The 21,022-nt window shown below is 37.9% G+C and overlaps 3 protein-coding genes across 3 annotated transcripts; 1 reads left to right on the forward strand and 2 right to left on the reverse strand.

Annotated features, from left to right (window-relative positions):
- Nucleotides 1–1,942: 1,942 nt before the first annotated feature.
- shmt1 (serine hydroxymethyltransferase 1 (soluble)) lies at nucleotides 1,943–11,230 on the reverse strand. The gene is made up of 12 exons (XM_028043046.1): nucleotides 11,076–11,230; nucleotides 9,612–9,749; nucleotides 7,180–7,325; nucleotides 6,989–7,104; nucleotides 5,750–5,910; nucleotides 5,257–5,338; nucleotides 4,883–5,095; nucleotides 4,669–4,782; nucleotides 3,645–3,767; nucleotides 3,430–3,546; nucleotides 2,611–2,721; nucleotides 1,943–2,489 (listed from the first exon to the last, which is right to left on the reverse strand). Exons 2-12 carry the CDS (start codon nucleotides 9,702–9,704, stop codon nucleotides 2,317–2,319), a joined length of 1,449 nt encoding a protein of 482 aa, XP_027898847.1. The 5' UTR covers nucleotides 9,705–9,749; nucleotides 11,076–11,230; the 3' UTR covers nucleotides 1,943–2,316.
- Nucleotides 11,231–12,335: 1,105 nt separating this feature from the next.
- On the reverse strand, nucleotides 12,336–16,601 carry pdap1b (pdgfa associated protein 1b). Its single transcript, XM_028042703.1, has 6 exons — nucleotides 16,448–16,601; nucleotides 16,063–16,154; nucleotides 15,136–15,240; nucleotides 14,474–14,595; nucleotides 14,052–14,203; nucleotides 12,336–13,029 (listed from the first exon to the last, which is right to left on the reverse strand). The coding sequence occupies exons 1-6, from the start codon at nucleotides 16,458–16,460 to the stop codon at nucleotides 12,965–12,967; spliced, it is 549 nt and encodes a 182-aa protein (XP_027898504.1). The 5' UTR covers nucleotides 16,461–16,601; the 3' UTR covers nucleotides 12,336–12,964.
- Nucleotides 16,602–16,968: 367 nt separating this feature from the next.
- On the forward strand, nucleotides 16,969–19,528 carry bud31 (BUD31 spliceosome associated protein). Its single transcript, XM_028042704.1, has 4 exons — nucleotides 16,969–17,174; nucleotides 18,069–18,191; nucleotides 18,754–18,920; nucleotides 19,033–19,528. Exons 1-4 carry the CDS (start codon nucleotides 17,081–17,083, stop codon nucleotides 19,081–19,083), a joined length of 435 nt encoding a protein of 144 aa, XP_027898505.1. The 5' UTR covers nucleotides 16,969–17,080; the 3' UTR covers nucleotides 19,084–19,528.
- Nucleotides 19,529–21,022: the final 1,494 nt, after the last annotated feature.

The following is a 21,022-nucleotide window of genomic DNA, read 5'->3' on the forward strand; positions in this document are numbered from 1 at the left end:
TACGGCGAACCTTATACTTAAATAATGCTTGTTGTGGTGAAGGTCTCCTTTTTACTGCTGAAGCTTACCATCTCTGGATAAAACGTGACACTTTTTTGAAGATTTCCTCTACCAAACCTCTGGAGGACAGAGCCGGAGAGCCAAACCTCAGACCGCTTGGAAGCAAAGCACTAGCAGCATCTATGGAGAAAAAAAAAAGAGAAAAATCACTTTTACATTTTATGTATGCAATGATCCTTTTGGTGCAGTTTTCAAACATCATTTTCTTCAGACCAATTTAAAGATTGTTTTTTTTTAATTGCTGCTCTTTTGTTTACATTAACAAAATGTAAATGACTTATCAGTTCCTGGCTTTTCCTACTGCCCTCATACGTATATTCCTCTTATGAACCAGATTGTATTACCAATTAGGTATTACCAATCTTATGTAATACCCTTTCAAAGCACATTATTATATTAAAGTAGCATTATAATAGGATCATCACACAAACCAGTAATTTAGCTTATGCTACTTCAACTGGACACCTTTGGATACTTGACTGCAAAACTGCAAACCAGAAATAGGAGAGACGGGGGAATACAAGCCTAAAAACTTAGAAAGAATCAGGTGTGGGAATAATTGTTGTGAGGAATTAAAACTGTGGTCATTGTTTAAATAAAAAAAAGTGTATAAAAATCATTTTCTAAAAAAAATACAATAAAGTTTGATTATGATTGTTTTGTTTTTTACAAATTTGTCTACAGCTGGAATTCATTGGGGATATGTTTTAGAAAATATATTGGAAAAATGTGGCTGCTTTCATTTTGATGATGGCGTATTTAAACAAAAACAATGTGAAGGTATAACAAGCTTCTAATTCCACGTGCACATTTTCAGTCTTTCCATTGACAAGAATTTAAATATTATCTATTTCTGTACTCGTTTTGTCTCTTGTTTTGCTTATATTTTTTCTGCATTGTGTTTTTTTCTCTCTCTGTTTTTGGAAACATTATAAATAAATATACACAGACTAAAAAAAAGGTTTCCGCAATAGGTTTATTAATCTCTCCAAATTGCCTTTGCGTATCAATGTGTGATAGATGATGGTAGAGGTGGTTGCTCTCAGTTTTACTTCTGCCCATGTTACTTATAGAATATCATATAATCGTTTACAGAATACCTAGACAGGTGTTCTTGTTGCAAGAAATCGTGCAGGCTTGCAAGACCTTCTCAACTCGTCCTCCATCCTTTTCTTTATTGTGCAAGTCCGTCAGGATTAGATGATTGTCAGAACCGCCTGTACAGGAAGCAACCAACAGCAGAGAAAGATCCAGCATGCACAACATCCCGCTATGCAAACTCTCTTTTCTTAAATTACTTGCAATAATAGAAAATGTATTGTCTTAACCAAAAGTGCCAGACTCCAGTACTTGTCTTCTTACTTTTCTGCACATATTAGATGCATTTGTTCTTTAACAGAACTGATTCAAGTGAATGACTTGCTCTCAGGCCTTTGTGGAGATGAATGACATGATAATGGAGGAATTTAGTCATTTCATTAGTGTTGTTCATGTTGGAGAAGGGAGGCGTCTACAGGATGCAGGATGGTCGCTCTCGAGGATTGGACATGGACATCCCTGATCTAAACAATGAAATGAAAGTAAATAGACTTAGTTGGAAGCATTTCCCATTGCTGTAAAATAATAAAATAAAATTCTGCCTGGATGTTTCTAATTAGCCCAATATGTGTGCGACGCCTACCAGTGATGGCCCATGAGGGAACTGGACAGAGCTATGCAGTTAGCAATAATGCTTTGCAATAATACACACATTTCACCACTTTTGAATGTAATTTTGTTTTAAATGTATTGTTTAATTCATTACATCTAACCCATTCTCTTTATAGGAGTGTGCTTTATTTTAAAGTCAGAGCAAATTACATCTAAAATTAAAAAACAGACATACACAATCGCTCTTCTTTTATTCAGTTGTAATTTAACTTAATTGAATGCAGCACTATTGACCTATTTATTAAGTTATACAATAGAGTCATATACATCTAAATTAGTAATGGATGGATCCAAATCAGTGACTCAAGCTGGAACAGTTTGTCAAACACCGAACGGGAAGTCATGACAACATTAATGTTCATTTGTTCCAGCGCTGCCTCTAGTCACCGCTGAAAAACAATCACATTTAAAACAGCAAAGCTTCGTAACAACGGCAAATAAGAAGTGAAATGTTTCTCCCCCGTTGAGAAAAGGGAAAGGTTGGATTCGTGGGAACATGTTGAAGTCATCTTGATTGGAGGAGAAAGGAGAGGGAAGCTTTCCGCTCTACAGTTCAGGAAGGCCCGGCATGGGGAACTGCCCAGCGAAGGCCTCCACCTCCGCCCTGACCTCTGACACCCGCTGCTGGAACTTCTCTCCCCGAGCCAGCGCCTGGACGAACTCCTTCAGGTTGGCCTTGGGGTCCAGACTTCTCTGCACTTCCAAAGTCAGCTCAATACCTGCAGGGAGAAACCACCCCAAATATTTTACTTTTTAAAATATTTGCTATGGCAGACATGTCTGTCTCTTGGTAATTAAAATAATAATAATAATAAAAGAAACCTTTTTAGTTCACATTACCTCTATGAATGAAGTGGGCCACCTTCTTGAAGTCTTCCTCTACCATTCCTCTGGAGGTCAGAGCCGGAGAGCCAAACCTCAGACCGCTTGGACGCAGAGCACTCTTATCGCCTACGAAGAACATAAAGGTCAGATAATTACCAAATGACCCCAAGAAACAGAATATTAATTTAACCAATTTAAAGGGCCAACATTATGTGTTTTTATTTCAGGCAAATAGTGTCATTTTGTAGCACAATCAAGTAACTATATGTTCACTTCAGAAGTTATAAAAATGCTGTATGTATCAAATATGACTTAAAAGAAATTTGACTTCGTAATTTAACACATTGAAATTGGGCCTCTGTCTCTTTAAGAACTCCTGCTCTTTCTGAAGCTTCGCCTTCAGGATGTCATCCCAACACGGCTCCTCCTCCATAGCGGGTTTTTTTTTTTTACCAGCGTTTCATTGAGAAATACTGTATAATGATTCGTTTATTATTATAGTTCGTATAATGATGCACAGCTGATGCACAGCTCAACCAGGTGTTTGCTGATTGCTGCTGGCTAGTCTGAAGGAGCTGAGTGGTGGAGTCGTGGAACCTCGGAAACTTGGAAAAGGCAGCTCTGAGGAGGAGCCGCACCTTGAAGGCGGAGCTAGGTTCACCAGGGTGTTTTGCACAGCTAAATGTGCAAAACGGGAGACCAGAGGATTTTTTAAACATTAATAAAAGAATCAAGGCAACACTCAGGTATGTTTTTGATTGGGGAATAACATTATAACATGATGTAAAGCTCAAAAAGGATTTGGCTAAATACTGCAGTTTAAACTGCGCTGACCTGGACAGGTGTTCTTGTTGCAGGCAACGGCGCAGGCCTCCAAGACCTTCTCAGCTCGTCCTCCGTCCGTTCCTTTGTTGCGAAGGTCCAGCAGGATTAAATGGTTGTCAGAACCGCCTGCACAGGAAGCAGCAAAGACAAACGTCTGACTGGCATCACATTAAATCCGCCACAGTAGTCGGTGTTGCAGTAAAATCGTAGCGTGCGACGCCTACCGGTGACGATCTTGTAGCCGAGGTCCATGAGGGAACTGGACAGAGCTTTGCAGTTAGCAAGAACCTGCAGCTGGTAAGCCTTAAACTCTGGAGTCAAGGCTTGTTTCAGAGCCACGGCAACACCTGCAAGGGACGGACATTTACCTCAGTGACACTGACTCCAACATAAATCAATACAGTTCCTTGTAAAAGTATACATGCAGTATGCCTTGGACATTTAGTTTTTAGTCACATGCAACCACAAACTTCACAATTCTGCCCTACTTTGTCCCACTAAAGCATTCCACAGTGGGAGGAAAATAGAGCATTCAATGTTCTTTACTATGGATGTTTATATATCGGCACTAATGTCGGTATCAGATGATATCTTTCAATTTTTTAAGATATTGGTGTCAGTCTGACAAATTATTGTATATATTTTTTTCCGCTTCACATGTAAGCCCTGCCATGTCTTTCTGGCTGTCATGTGAAAAACAGAGAGAAAAAGTTCAGTGGGTATGAATGCTCGCAATAAGCAAACAATGAGTAAATTGCATGTTAAATTAAGATGAGCTCGATCACCCCCATCATGCTGATTTGTATTTTTTGAAGGGCAGTTTTGTTTACGGAGACTTTCGTAGTCCATTTTATTTATTTATTGCTTCGGTTGCGAGTGGCTTTTGTTTCTGTTTTTATTTACGGTTGTTGTGTTTATTTTGGATCTTTAAAATATCTTCCAGTTCTGCGGTTCCACCACAGCGGTGTAGACCACAAAGTTGGCCGGGGAACCTTGTGGAGAAACGGAGAAGCAATGTGAAGATAAGAGCAAAGTTAACGTTTATTGGCCTTTGAGAGGGCGAACTTCCATTATTATGCCATTATTAATACACAAGTTGAAAGTGGTTCTAAAATAACATTGCTGCCACGTGTCAGAATAATGTCTGAGACAATTTATCATCCAGTAAAATCTATTATTGTGATAGGCCTAACTGTAGATGTCAAAACGATGGCTTCATAAAAGCAGTAATAATAATAATAATTGTACCTGCAATAGCGTGGTTGTGTGGCCCTCCCTGCAGCCCTGGAAACACAGCCTGGTTGATCAAAGACTCCAAGTTGTACAGCGTCTCTTTGCCTTTGGCGTCCACACTCCGTACCCCTGGTGGACGGACGGCGGAGTTGATCAGAGAAACTTTGCGAACCGGACAGAGGAAAATTCAAAGGGTCCTCACGTATGCGGGCTTTGTGAAAGAGTCTACCTTTCCGATAGAAGATGAGCCCGGCACGGCAGCCGCGGAGAGTTTTGTGAGTCGTCGTCGTGATGATGTCACAGTGATCAAAGGGCGAGGGCACGACCCCGGCTGCCACCAGCCCACTGATGTGAGCCATGTCCCCCATCAGATAGGCGCCGTTCTCGCTGGCGATCTGCTGCAAGCGGCCGTAGTCAAGGTTACGGGAATAGCAGCTTGTTCCTAAAATAAGCAGAAATGTAATTTTTTTTTATATAAATATATGCTACATTTACAGAGGATAATCTACATATCTGAATTTCTCTCTTAGACAGCAAACCACACTTCCTCCATTATTACAATTATTATTAATTATTATTATTATTATTACTATATTAATGAACCTGCAATGATGAGCTTTGGGTGGAACAGCCGGGCGTTTTCCTGCAGTTTGTCATAATCAATGTAGCCGGTTTCTGGGTTCACCTGAAAACGACCACAAAAAAACACACATAAACTAAAAAATACACATTCCTTAAATAGGAAATAACATTAGCTAATTCAACCTACAATTAGTTTAATCGGATTCAGATTTATAGAGCTTTATACGGCAAGTCCAAGTAGGCAGATAATTTATATTTATGTAAGTAATTTAAAAGAAGAAAAAAAATAAATTAAAGGCATCCCAACAAAGCAATTAAAACAAATTATGTCACTAAACAACATAAGTTTAAAATAAGTGTTCTCCATATTTATTACAGATAATTATCTGTAATAATAATTATTAATAATAATTATTAATCCCTATTAATCCCTGGGATTGATCTCATGAACACACCATCGCTCATTACTTTGGGAAACTGGGTCTCTAACTGAACACATGCAGAGAAAAGGCACCTTATAGGGCATGGATTCAAAGAAGATGGACGTTGCTGAGATTTTCTTCTTCTCGGTCATGAAGCCGTGAGTGAGGTGGCCGCCGTCGGGAAGGTCCAGGCCCATGATCCGGCCGTGCGGTTCCACCACAGCAGTGTAGACCGCAAAGTTGGCCGGGGAACCTTGTGGAGAAACGGAGAAGCAACGTGAAGATAAGAGCAAAGAGATAAACAAAGAGAAGCCATCTTTAGGGGCGGTTCCACATCCTGCCAGGCATTTAAAATTAATCATTCAAATTTTGAATGCGAAATATTGCACAGATCCACTACAAAGAACGCAACATATCTCCAGATTAGGTGATATGGCAAACCTTGTGGACATACTTTTCAGTATACTGATATTTCTGTGTTAAAAAAAAATACTTTGTTTATTCATCTTAATAAATATTAAAATTTTCTCAGGAACTGAATTTTAGGTTTTCTGCATGTCATGATGATCAAAAGCAACAGAAATAAATAAACACGTAACATATATAATTCCATAAACAATCAGTCTATTTAAGAGTTTCACTTCCTGAACTGAATTACTCGAATGAATAGACTGTTTGATGATACTCTACTTCCTGAGATGTACGTTAGCTAGTTCGTCCTCCGAGCCACAATCACAGTGAAAATATTGTTTATATTTACATTTATAAACACATTTTTCAGTAATATTGAGGAGGAATGAAAAAAACAAATCATAGTTTAAACGGACCAAGCAGTAAAAAGTGTCCACACCACTGGATGTTTCACGCTTTGTGTTGCTTTCACAAATCAATCATGATTGACAAAATTTGCCGTTTTTTGACAAAAAATGACACAATATTCATGTGATTGCTTATTTCATGTTTAGTATTTTTATTTATTTGGCAGTACTTTATAAAAATGTGTTTTCACTTTGACATTTGTTGTTTTAAATTTTTTTTAAAAAGCTACATTTTGTTGCTCATGATTTATATGGAGCTAAATTTGGGCAAAAAAGTTCGTTAAAAAAAAAATTTAAACTGAAACTGAATGAACAAAAAGATCAGAACTACTTTTCAGATTTAAGGGTTTTTTCTGTTCTTATTTTATTATTACTATTGAACAAACTTTATGGACTCAATTTAGCTCCATGGCTTGATTTGGAAAAAGCAGTAAAGCGGGTAAATCCTCCAAGTGAATACTTTTATTATCTCTGTGCATACTGTTTACATCTGTTAAGGTGCAGATTTATCACCTGAGTATGGCTGTGCATTAACTCCCCACTTCTCAGAGTTCAGACCAAAGGCCTCCAGCGCCCTCTTCTGGCAAAGCCTTTCCAGCTCATCGACATGTTCAGTTCCACCATAGTACCTGAAGTGATGAATCATGCTCATAGGTACCACAAATAACATCATTTAGTAAACAAAAACGGATCAGGGCTCGTACCGCTGGCCGGGGTAGCCCTCAGAGTACTTGTTGTTCATGCAGGAACCGAGAGCTTCAAGAACCGCTCTGCTGGCGAAGTTCTCCGAAGCGATCAGCTCCAGTCCGTACGTCTGCCTGTGCTTCTCCTTCTTTATGATGGAGAACACCTGAAACGCAAGAAACACAAAACTGTTACCACATAACAATGCATGAACTGCAACAACACTTAATTCAGGTTCACTTAACCTGAATTAAGTGAACCTGAGGCCAAAAAGGCCTCAAAATTAGGGCCTTTTTGAGGCCCTAATTAGCTTCTTTTAGGGGCTTTGCCAGAAGAGAAAGAAACCCTTAAATCTGAAAAGTTGTTTTGAACATTTGTGTTCAGCTTCAAATTCTTTTTTCAGTTTCAGTTTCTTTTTTTAAACAAACTTTTTTTGCTCAAATTTAGCTCCATATAAATCATGAGCAACAAAATGTAGCTTTTTTTCAAATTTAAAACAATAAAGAAAGCCTTTAATGTCAAAGTGAAAAGACATTTTTATAAAATACTCCCAAATAAATAAAAATATTCAGCATGAAATAAGTGACAGCATGAATATTGTGTCATTTTTTTGGTCAAATAAGGCAAATTTTATCGGCCATGATTGATCCCCCCATACCAACACCAGATGATTTAACAGACCTACTATCATTAGCATCTTTTGTAATTAGCATATATTAGACCAGTTCTATTATGACTATTGATTTTAACCTTTTAACCTAGCAAAATAAAATAAAATAATTTGGGTTTTGAAATGCAGAGTGCTATTTAAGTGTACCATTTCATTTGAACTATTTGAAGCAATAAATTTAATATCTTATACTTCCCCAACAGCCATCAACAGGAAGGGATTAATCATTATTATCTATCAAAACAAAGCAGAAATTGTTTTTCCATGTGTAACAGCATTTAGTTTGCAACATTCAATGTTATTTAAAATATATCTATATTTTTCTATCATGCTAGTTCTTGCTCTTGAGGCCCCCTGTTGGCATGGAGGGCCCTAAGCAGCCGCTTAGCTCGCTTATGCCGTAGGCTGGCCCTGCCTAATTAATCAATCAATCTATATCAATCTTTCTTTATTTCAGACACAAAAGAGGTCCATAGTAAAAACAAAAGAAAAAGAAGACAAAAAGAAACATGACAGTCACTGAGCCACAAATAAATGATGACGCCAATGTTTCCACAATCTTGAGAAAAATCTCGCTGTACTAAAAACAGGGTTTACTAAAATTGCTATTATATTATTGTATGACACGGATAATCTACACATACATTTATACATGAGATTCCTGAGCGCAGCTGCACGTGTGGGAACAGCGTTATGTGCAAACATGTGGCTGGCACTGCTCCATCTAGGCACTTTGAGTAGGAGCCTCAGGCCATCATTGTATGCCACATAAGGTTTGTGCAGGCTACTTTTTTTATATCTTCGCCATAGATGGGCTGTGTAAAATGAAGTGCAAAAAACTTTAAAAGGAGCTACCTTCACAGAGGATGAACACATACCAAACTTTCTGATCAAAATATTAGCCTGTGCATACATCATGCAATACTGCCTACAAATGTCACGATCATCAGATAGGTCATCAGTTATGTAATGTCCCAGATATTTAATTTCATTGCATATATTGAGGACAATGCCAGATAAAGAGAAGTCAGGGGTTATCAGATGCTTATCTGCTCTACTTCTAACAATCATGACATTGCTTTTCTTAGCGTTATATTTGACATCAAAATCACATCCATATTGGGAGCAGACCCTTAGTAATTGTTGAAGGCCAGCACTATATGGGCATAAGATTACCAAATCATCCGCATACATTATGTGATTGATTGTGCGGCCACCAACTACACAGCCTGTTTTACAACAATTCAGGCGCTTTGATAGTTCATCCATGTAGATGTTAAAAAGGTAAGGGGACAATATACTTCCCTGCCTTACTCCGTTACTAACATTAAACGAGTCAGACAATGAGTTACCCCATTTGACATACATTAGTTGATGACCATACCAATAGACCATTATTCTAATTAGATATTTGGGTACACCTCTGCTTTCTAACTTGCAGAACAATTTTTGATGATTCACGCGATCAAATGCTTTAGAAGCGTCAATAAAACACATAAATACTGTGGTGTTGCGCAAATTATACAAATCTAAAATCTCCTGTAGCACAAAAATACACATGTCTGTACCATGTTTGGGTTTAAAACCGAATTGATTATCAGAGGTCAAAAGAAACTCTTCCAGCCTGTTTAGAAGGACTCTTTCAAAAACTTTCGACAAACTACTAGCTAAAGCTATGGGTCGGTAATTCTCCAAGGAGCTAATCTTACCCGCTTTATCTTTAATAGTGGGTACCAGAGTGACAGATAACATTGATTTATGAGTATTTGCACGAACTCAAACCTCTGAGTCGCTGACGGACAGAGGCTCCAGCATCATCTTGTTGTGGGAGTCCCATGTTTCTTTGCCCACGCTGTGACCATTTGTTAGAGACATGGCTGGGTTTTGTTTTTTTCTTTGTTGGAGTTGCAACGTGGAAATCTAAAAAGAAGAGATAAGAATCGCAGACACAGATAAAAAAAAAAAAACAACACAAAAGCATCCATAAAAGCAGATACAAGTGCAGATAATAAGAGTATGGGTTACGAGGAGTCAGTTTTCCTGTCTTGCAAAATCTCGTTTCATCTTTTTTATATTACGATCATAAACTTCCATGTATCTTAGTGGGATACTTGGTGATAAACAGTGTTGTATCCATACTTCAAGCTCAGTCAGATTGGACGGTGAGGCATCTGTGAGCGTCAATATTTGGGTTTTGTAGCAGATTTTCACTTGGATTTAGGTCTGGACTTTGACTAGGCCATTGCTATGATTCCTTCTAAACCATTCCATTGTATCCCTGGATGTGTCGAGTCGAACCTCCAGCCCACTCTCAAGTCTCTTGCACTTTCTAACAGGTTTTCAGCTATGGTTTTGCCCTGTAATTAGCGAAAGTCATCCCCACAGCATGATACTGCCGTCACCATATTTCACTTTAAAAATTTGGGATATTGTTTTATGATCCTATCTCTGTGGTAAACATTTCCACTGCTTTATCGCTGAGCTTTTTCTTATAACTTAGTCCGCATGATGCAAGTTATTGCCTTCTCAGAACAGCTTGTTTTCATATCAATACCAAATTACAAACTTCAGTTACCAAGATCCCATTTTTCCAGATTTGACCAAAATCCTTATAACTATCTTGTAACTATGCGCTTCTTTTTGTTGGTCTGTCACATACAATCCGGATAAAGCCCTGGCTTTGGGGCCATTACTGCAACACAAAGCTGCAGAGTGAGAGAAAGAGAGAGAGAGAGAGAGTGTGTGTAGCAAAAATTCAGATCCAACACTGTTGCAACCCCCCTGGGCTCATCAGTTGACCTTTGAACTGTTAGACATTGCAGAATCTGTCAAAACATTATCAGTGAAGCAACCGTGGAAACAGACATTTCTCCTTAAAGCCACCGCTCACGCATTTTATGACGTCTACAACTTAAGTCTTTGCACATGACAGCTGCCGTGTGTTGTAGCTGAACAGCGAGCACAAGGCTTTAATTATGACAACCCGATCTGACTGAGAAAATCCTAAGGAAGCACGCTGAATAAAATATATACTCTGTGATTAAAAGCAAAAATACTCGTCTAACTTGTATTTTGTTGACACGGTGGATCTAGCAGCTGCCTGCTAACAGCCATATGTCCCTGCGGCAGCAGCAACTAAACATCAGCAGAAACATTACATCACTGTCTACTCAGATACAACATGAGCTGTAGTAAAACGTGTGGGTTTTTTTTTTTTTTGTTACTTTAAAAATATGAAGCACTCACCAGATGATGATGATGATGGTAGTGGTGAAGAAGAAGAAGGTGATGGAGGCTCCTGCCGCTATTTGTAGCAGACCTGAACTAGGATCAGTTTTTAAGGATCTGGCACGAAAGAAAGCCTCCACACGGAGAGCAAAGTCCGCGAAACTTTCGGCCAATCGGATCACGTTCTTCCTCTTCTTTTCCGCTTACGTAACAAGACACTATCCGTTACTGCCACCGTCGGCTCTCACTGGCTGTAATCTATTTTAGCAAAAAGCATGTCGTTTCGCAATTTTAAAGATACTGTCAGGTGGTGGTGTGATTTTTTTTTTTTTCCATCAACACGTGTGCCCTAACAATACAAGGAGAGTAGCGTCATGAAGCGGAGTTTCACAAACTACAAGAGTTTTATAGAGCTCAAAGAAGGAAAAATACCTGTTATTTTGCTTTTTGTGGATTTACGTAGGTGACGTCACAAGAGGCAGATAAGTGACTTATCTTATCAACATTAAAAACATTTTCAGTTTTTAATGTTGACAGATCTTCTTGAAATCCATTCTGTGTTCTTAAATACAGTCTAGATATAGTTCCAAAACCCTACAGTAAAAAAAACCTAAACTTTTATTTCACAGGTAAAATCACAAAACGTATAGGAAAAGCGCATCAAAACATAAATTAAAATGCGTAATCATGTCAAACATGAATTTGGTGACAAAAAGTAGTACTCAAAATAACTCCTGTTCCATTGCATAATGTAAAATGCACATGGAAGTTTGTTTATGGGAGAATAATGTTTTATGTAAATAAGTTAACACTGTATACTGTTCAGAGAGAGAAGTATCAAAGCATATGGGAAATTTAGTGGAAGGGAAAAGTGCAGTAGAAACAGAAAACAGGAAACGCTGTAGGATGTATAATAGAGCACTGAGAAGGAAAACCTTTGTAAGAGTTTTGAGAGAGTTTCTCAATGTGTGAATTGAACACATTGAGCTTCAAGAGCCAGCACACAGATTTATGAAGGACATGTGCTAAACCTGTCGCATCGCTAATCTTAAGCTACTTCTGAACCTGAGACTACGGTTTTTCTTGGCAGAACAAAAGCCGATTTTCATTCACCAGGACTTTTCAAAAATCCCTGAAACATCTATTCATTAAACATTTGAGTATATTTTAGGGTAAAGTCATTACATTGTACCCCAAAATATACCCACATTTTCCCATAGATAAGAAAAGTGACACTTTTATCAATTTAATAGTTTTAAAACAAAACTCAGCATACAGATGTGCAGTCCTTCATAGATTATATTGTTCCAAAGTAAACGCTTACGATATTGACTCATCCTATTTTCCTATCAGGAGCTCCGACACAGACTCTCGCACCTCAGGCTGGGAAAGACGGTTTTAAACCAGATCAGGTCTGATTCCAGTCTGAAGCTGGGAACAACGCTGCAGGCTGACAACACAGTGTTCGCTGATGAACAAGCAAACCATGAATAGACACGCTTTGACCGGTTTCATATAATTCATCTTAAATTTGTTTTAATGAGTCAGTTATATACAATGTAAGATCCAAAAAAAAAAAAAGAAAAACAAGACATAGTGGCAAAGCTCACTTAGCAAAGTTGGAATTGTACAATGATAAGTATACCGTGATTAACATTGAGGGGTTCATTCCAAGTGCACGTGAAGATCAATGTATTCTCATTTGTAGCTTTTATCCCCAGGAGGGAGTTCGCGCCGTTACTCCATGCCAAATACGCCCAATCCCCTCGTCTCCTCAATCATTTTTACAACTGTTCATAGTGACAGTGTCGTCAAATACTCTTCAATGATCTTCCGTTAAAAATAGTCAAATGTATATTGCGCCAGTCCATGAATGAGTGAAAAAGCCGTCTGATAAAGACTCGGCATCATTTCAGAGAGAGGGAGTTCACCCCTCTGGCTGCTGCTGCCGCCGCCACCGCTGCTTCTTTTGCTGTAGGAGAAAAGGGTAAAGATAGACAATCAGATCTAGAGGATAGGACATGTACACAGTGGCGGAGTAGAAAGCTGTCAGTGAGGCTCTTTTCAGATGGTCGGCTATCTTTTGGCTTCCAAACGACTTAATTTATCATCTTCTGCTGCCTCATATTTTAGATTAAGTTGGCAAATATAAATATTTTAAATTTTAACAAATCCCTTTGCATTCAGTGTTTTTAATTTTATTTATTTGTTCTGTTATGAAAGCAAGCATTCTTGTTTTTGTGTAAAATTGTAATAAAACTTTTTTTATTTAACACAAAAACAAATGAACACTGCAAACACTTTGTTTTCCCATAATTGTATAGTCCCACATGCTTACATGTGATTGGCTACCAATCAAAACGAAGCTCTGCCAAAAGGAGGGCGGAGCCACTGAGAGTGAGAGCTGAGCAGCCAAAGGAAAAGAGGCGGTTCTTCGGATTCACTACAAAGTATCGGCTCTTAGAGACAATTCCTTGTAAGATCTGGAGAAAACGTTGATAAGGCAACATGCTTGCCAGACGTTTTAGATGCTACAGCATTGCATGTAAACCAGCAGGTGTGGCAAAAAAATTTTTGCAATGCTAAAAATCTGTTTTGAAACAAATGTATCAATAGTAACCGTAATAAAATGGAGTCCACATCCTCTGTTGGATCTTTGGAAAGTGTTCTTACCAGGGTTCTCCGGTCAATCAGACCCGATTTCCTAAATTTTGGATTATCGCGACTGGCCGATATTTACATGTGAAACCGATTTTATCTACGGCCGTAAAGGTCTGAAAATCAGCCACTGTCCCAGAGGTTTAGCTAATTTACTCATTGTACACCAAAAAACTTTTCATTAACATTCGACTGCACTACCTTGTGTACAGATAAAACAAGCTGGTATTACTTAACAAGTATTGTTTAATGTTTTTCACTACAATTAGATTTAAACTGTGTTTTGTGACCTTATAATACTTGACTGTAAGTTATACCAAAAAAAAAAAGGCTTACCTTTTTTCTCTTCTTCTTTCTTTTTTGCTGCCTCCTCTCTTTGTTTCCTGATGATGGCAAGGCGGGCGAGGTCTGCTTTGGCCTGGTCCGTCTTCCCGGCCAGGTGCATCTTCATGTACCGCTCCTTCGCTTTCTGCTTCTCAATCTCTTCTCTGTTTATGAGAAAATCCAACACTCGATATTTATGAATGGGATTATATAACTTCAGCATTTAAATGTTTCTTTTTTTGTGTAACTTTTTTTTGCATTGAACAACACCAAATCACAAACTGCTGAAGGTGGAAGATGCGGCATTTTTGTGGAGATACTTGTCAAAATATGCTAACAACGTGCTTTACCAAGTCCGTGAGTGGAAATATGCCATTGTGGATGTTATGTAAAAATCCTTTTTGTTGACAGGGAAAGAGCCAGAAATCACAAACCTCTCTCTCCTTGATAATTGCTTCGGTTCATCCAGTTCAATCTGTGTCACCTTCTTAGACTTCTGAGCCACTCTGTTGGGATTCTCGATTTCTATCAATCCCTCCACTCCGGCTCTCTTTCTCTACAGAAATAAACAAATCAAGGGGAAAATTACAAGAATTAACTTACAAGAATATAATTAAGATGTAAATATTTGAAAGAAATAAGGAATTAAGATCTTAAGAAAATTAAAATTATAAAGTAGTCCTGAACTGAGGATTAAATGATTTCATGACTTCACCTCAGTTCCCAGAATATCTCAAGTTTTTAGCCTCTCTGACCCCCCAACATGTCATATTTAGAAGAAAATATCTGACTTCTGCTTTTTATCTGCATTAAGCTTCATAAAATTCTCCCCCAGATACTCACCGATATTCTAAAGACGCTGCTAAGGGCTGTCGACACAAATGTAGAGGTTTATGTCGCCACCATATGGTCAGAAACATAGATATTTCGCATGTAATTTTCGAAGTAAAGCTACTCTAAGATGGTGCCCTGAGGAACTCCATAAGTTATCTTTGGTCACGCAGTTTTATAAATGCCTTGAACCAAACCTGAATACAGTACGATTAGCTGATACTTTAAACTGTGTGTGGATGGTGGAAGGGAGACAATGCAATACCAGGGAATCGTCGTCGTCGCTGTCCTCTGAGTCAGATCCCGGTAGCTTCTCTTCTGCTGTGTCTTTAGGAGATGCTCCTTCTTCCCCTTCCTCCTCTTGTTCATGCTGTGACATGAAAACAACATAAAGCAGAGGTAGGATACACTCATTAGCATGTTACAAAAAGAACCAGGTTAAGAACACAAGACACAACTCAAAATGCCCCACACTGGTGATCATGATCATACCAATATCAAGTATTTTTTGATGCAGTTATGTCACCCTCAGCTGTTTTTGCTGTTGATTATTTATTAGGGTAAAAAGAAATACCACTCATCAGTTTTTTCTATTGTTGTTAGCAATAGAAATGTACATGTGAATACGCCCAAGGCGGAAGTTTGCAGGATTCTTGTGGGCGTCTTTGTGTCACTTTTAAGCTCTGTGAGTTCTGACTCATCTGTCTGCTACGTTTTTCACAAATGTAGCAGTCAGTTATATTTCTAAACAGTAAAGACTCAAATAGAGGAAATATTAAACATTTAGAGATATGAAAGGTTAATTAAGAACGCATTCTTTGTCCTTTAGAGTTGGGCTCATGACTGCAATACAGCTTATTTTTCTTTCTTTTCCAATTCAATTTGATCATTTTGACATTAATAATATGCTGAATATTCAAGTTTTTTCATGTTTGAATAGATAAAACAAGGACCTTTTGGTCATGCTGCAGATGACACATTATACCCATACTTGGCTCCTTAATGTGTTTTAAATCCTTGTTAGAAATAAATACTAAATTAAACGTGCTCGTTTTAAAAAAAAAGTATTTAGAAACAACTAATGATAGTTTACTTCAGGGGAGGGAAATTATTGTTACGTTGTGTGATTAGAAATACAGAGCTCACAGTGTGTGTGAATAAGTAATAATCTGGTGTACCCTCTTAAACCTACCTTTTTCCTCTCCTTTTCTGCTTTCATCTGAGCATCTATCTCCTCGGGGCTTGTGTACGTGCGCATGCGACCTTTGTGGCCACCTTTTTTGCCTGAAACAAAACGAAACATTACATCATTCGTCTCACACACAGCTGAATACATTGTATACATCTGAAGAGCCTAACAGTGAACAGACGACTAATATAAGACAAAGGAAACCGTAAAACATCTTTTAATAGCTACGTCTCCATTTGAAGCTAAATTAAAAGAGCAGTTAAACGGGACACCGGTGGGTGTACTAAAACAGCGCGTCGCTGGTATCGTTTTCCCTTCTGGACGAGCACAAAAGGTGAACAAAAACAGGTTTCAAAACCAACGTAACATGTGTAGGCACTGTTCTCACCTCCTTTTGGCATTTTGTAAAACTACGTCGCTGTCACAACTTATCTAAGAGGAAAATACTAACAAAAAACATAAATGTTAAGGCAACAGCACAAACTGACAGCTGGCTAAACTAAGAGGCGAAGAGCTGAAGCAGCTCTTTGGGGCTGAACCATCTGCCTGACGGAAAATGTTTTGTCCAAGAATTTTGTAAAGATACAGAAGGCAATTTTTGTTGCCATAAAACAAACAGAAAGGTCGCACATAATTTTAATATAAATAAAATTACATATTTTTGTGTGTAAAAACAAATATGATGACTTGCGTATTTTACTGTACGGCAATTTACAGGAGCGCTAAAGTGATGCAATAGGCCAGGAAAGAAATCAAACCTTAAGTTTGCGTTATCGTACAAACGTATTCACGGACAAAACACAGGTTTAAATAAACTCTAAAATGTTATTGATAAAAGATTATATTAAAATTGGTAGCCTCCAGCTATAGGGAAATATGTTATTCTTAACTTAGAGATGTCGTCATCAGTTCCCGAGATTACGTAAAAATTGCGCGCCTGACACGGGCTCGGAGCTGATACTTGAAGATCGAAAACACCATAAGCTTCTGTTTTGCTTTAGTTTTGTTCAAAACGGTCAAAATGCCCAAAGTAAAGAGGAGCAGAAAGCCACCTCCAGATGGATGGGAGCTCATTGAGCCCACTTTGGATGAGCTGGATCAGAAAATGAGAGAGGGTAGGTCCGTTTTCATACGGATGTTTAACGAACGAAATAGCAGGAGAATAGGATCCAGGAAGCCATTGAGATAAAGCGTAATGAAATATCTTTACCTGAGTGTATGATTTTTATGTTACCTCCCACCTAATGTTTTAGTAGTGTGCCTTGGGTATTCAGATTAAGATAGTCTTGCAGTATATTTGGAAAGAACTGCCAACATGAGCTTCTAACATTAAAGCTGCCAATAATATCGGTCTCTAAAAATTGTCTACTCTCCGTAGATGTACTTTGTCAACTATAGAACAAACACTTCATAGTGTTCTTTTTATTAAATAAATTGTTATTTGATAAAGATAAAAAACTGTCCTCCAAAACACAAAGTACAGCACGCATGCCTCTAGTGACGTCACATAAGGCATAACGTCTCTGACCAGACATCTAATAAGAATAAGAACAATCAATTTCATTTAAAATGCCCTTTATATCTCCAATTGAAATCTCAAAGGGCACATTCCCATGCTGAATTATCTATTTATTATCTATTTAGTACGTCCATCTGTATTTGTTTGTTTCTCTTTTTACTATGTTTTTCTATTAAATACCCCTCTATGAGAATATGTGGATTTCAGGGAGGTTTCCTAACAGTAAAACACTGAGAAGTGGTTTGTGAAGGGAACCAAGTCAAATAGGAATGATAAGATTTTGTTTTCAAAGATCTAAAGAAATAATTTGATGCCAAGTTGTTACAGCTTGGCTTAAAAAAAAATCCAGCATATTTTACCAAGCAGGTTCCAGTATTTTTCCTTTTATTCCAGCAATTACTTTGCTGTACTTTTGGTTAATTTACAGTGTCTGGATAATGTATCCAAATATCTTCATACTTATTTTCTTCATCTGCTCTCTGTGTCCCAGCTGAAACAGACCCTCATGAGGGGAAGCGGAAGGTGGAGTCCCTTTGGCCGATCTTCAGGCTGCACCATCAGCGCAGTCGGTACATCTACGATCTCTTCTACAAAAGAAAAGCCATCAGCAGAGGTACAGAGATGCTTAACACTATAATCTCATTGTTGTTTCGCTCTCCTTTTTTGACCGCTTTAGTGGTTTTAAGTGTGTCTGTAAACTTTAAAACTATAACTTCAAGTCAGAGTTCCTGCTGTAATTTCTAGATGTGTTTTCCATACTGTTACCTATTCGCTTCCCCATTAATCCATGCATATGTCAGTTTTAATTATTCATCCATCCATTTGTGTTTATTGATCAATTTGTCAATTCATCCAACCTTTCATCTACCCACTTGCTATCCCTTGGATTACCCATCCAGTGTTTCCACCCATTAGATTTTTCATCCATGCACAAATCTGCTTATCCACACATTTATTCAGTCATATTTGAAGCCTGACTCTTTCAAGAATATGAAATTTTATATTTAGAATTGAAAACGGGTGCGGAAAGCAATAAAATGCCGACATAAAGATGGGCAGGAACCCTCTGTAAGATAAATGTGTTGGTTTCTCTGCACATGAACCAGAACGACTCAGTTTATCAAATATATCTTTCATTAATTAATTCGTTTTTTCAATTGTTTGTTTTGTGGCAGAGTTATACGACTACTGCATAAAGGAAGGATACGCAGACAAGAACCTGATAGCCAAGTGGAAGAAGCAGGGCTACGAGAACCTGTGCTGCCTGCGCTGCATCCAAACCCGAGACACCAACTTTGGAACTAACTGCATCTGCAGAGTCCCCAAGAGCAAGCTGGAAGTTGTAAGTCTGACAAAGTCATGTTACTGTGTGTTTGTGTGTGTGTGTGTGTGTGTGTGTGTGTGCGCTACAGAGAGCGGTCCGGCCCGATGTTAAGACGGTCTGTGTTCTGCAGGGAAGGATCATCGAGTGCACTCACTGTGGATGCAGAGGATGCTCCGGCTGAGCGGCGCGTACGTTTGCCTCGAGGACTCGTCCGGTTTTCACAATACGAGCATGGAGTAATTTTTAAAAAAATTTTATTATCATTATTATTTCATCTGCGTCAGAAACGCATCGCTACCTTCACCGTCAGCTGCCCTTACGTGGGATCAATGTTCTGTGTTTAAAGGCGATGGGAGAACACAGCGACCGAGGGCTTTTTTTTCTTTTTTTTATTATCAGTTTTTCCTGTTTGTGCTTTTTATTCTTGAAAGTTATGGACTGTTTCTGAGTCAGACCTGTCATTCCAGATAGCCATGCTCGCTGTGAAGGTCGGTTCTCACGCGTTGATTTTCATTTAATGTAGATTGAAGTACGTTTTTTTTGGGGTTTTTTCGTTATTTTTGGATGGAAATCCTGATGTCTGTCATTACTATAGTATGATTTTTAAATAAAACATTTCAGCCATGTCCTGTTGTTTTGTGCTCTTTGTTGGCATTTTATCACAATTGATGATTTTAGCTGTTATTTAAGCATATTAAAATAATCAGAAGTGAGAAACGTAGAGCATTTCAACAAGGCAGAGTTTCAATCTTCATTAATTGAAATTAATCAGGTGTTTTAAATATTTATTCTTTTACTGTTGATGCTGTAGTTTATTAGGCCACAAGAAAAACAAACAAGTTCGGTCCAGGTTGGGTCTTCCTGCTTCCTTACTGAATATGATGTGTAAAGACATCAAAACCTTCTATATGTATGTATATCAACTAATAATAATAATATGTAACTTCGCTACATATAGTAATTGGTTGATGTAACCCAGAACTATTTGGGCAGAAGACCACCAGGTCATCTGCATACACATGATGGTGTCACAGCTAAATAATTCATAGGTTTATTAGCGTATAACTGGAATAAAACTAGAGTCAAAATGTCCCAATAAACATGAAACTATAAATGTAGTTCTTCAGCTAAACAAGAGGAGGCAGTGTTTAGTTTAAAACATGGATGTCTGAACCTTTCCCAACAAGGGGGCCACAAAGTTCGTTAAAAAATAGGTGGGGGCCACAAAAACATTTATCTCTTTTCTTATGAAAAATGTAAAAACAATTCTATTGTACAAACTAAATGCACAAGATGTTAATGGCCTGATTTCTGTGTAAAAAAGTATCTGTAGATCATTTCAGATTTATTTTAGGTTACAAGAAAGGAGGCCTTGTTTGATTGTTTATAAAAACTTTCTTATTTATTAGCCCAGTTTCATAAATGTTTAAATGTTTTTTACTGGTGCTATCTGCTGCCAAACTAAAATGAAAATAAAAAAATGTGGTTATTAAGAGATAAATAGCTTCTGTTAAGTATTTAGTTTTAAGACTAATTTTGCTGTCCTTTTTTTTCTTCCTTTTTTTTAATTAGTGAAAATTTCACTTTGTTTTTTTTTTTTCAACAGTTTGGTGGGAAAAATCGATGCTATTGACTCTGTTCAAATAAACGTTTTCTGCCGTATCAAGGACTAAATACAAACAAAGATCAAATATTTCAGGTTTTGTTTGCTAAAAATAATGGAAAACCAAATATAATTTTTTCTTTCCAATTCACAGGTCTGCACTGTGTGTTGATCTGTCTCAGTGACGTCACAGACTACATCAGGGCCGGGAGATAAGTTCATATATTTATTATTAACGGGCTGCCAGTACCGCACTACGTGACCCATAATTTACCACAACAGCTACTTACAGTGTAACTGAGGGTTTGTGGGCAGGGGCGTGTCTAGACTTTTTTTCCTGATTAGAGCAATCTGTGAAATAATGTAAAAATAAATACGAGCATTCATCAAATTCTGTTGTCACTGTTTTTGTTATTTTAGTATTTTACCGGGGGGGGGGATTGTATTTGAGAAAAAGTGGGAAAAGCTGGGTCTAAATCACTGCATATCAAATCAAATCCGACTTTATTTGTATAAG

This window comes from Xiphophorus couchianus, chromosome 16 (genome assembly GCF_001444195.1).
Source record: "Xiphophorus couchianus chromosome 16, X_couchianus-1.0, whole genome shotgun sequence".
Classification (NCBI taxonomy): Eukaryota; Metazoa; Chordata; class Actinopteri; order Cyprinodontiformes; family Poeciliidae; genus Xiphophorus; species Xiphophorus couchianus.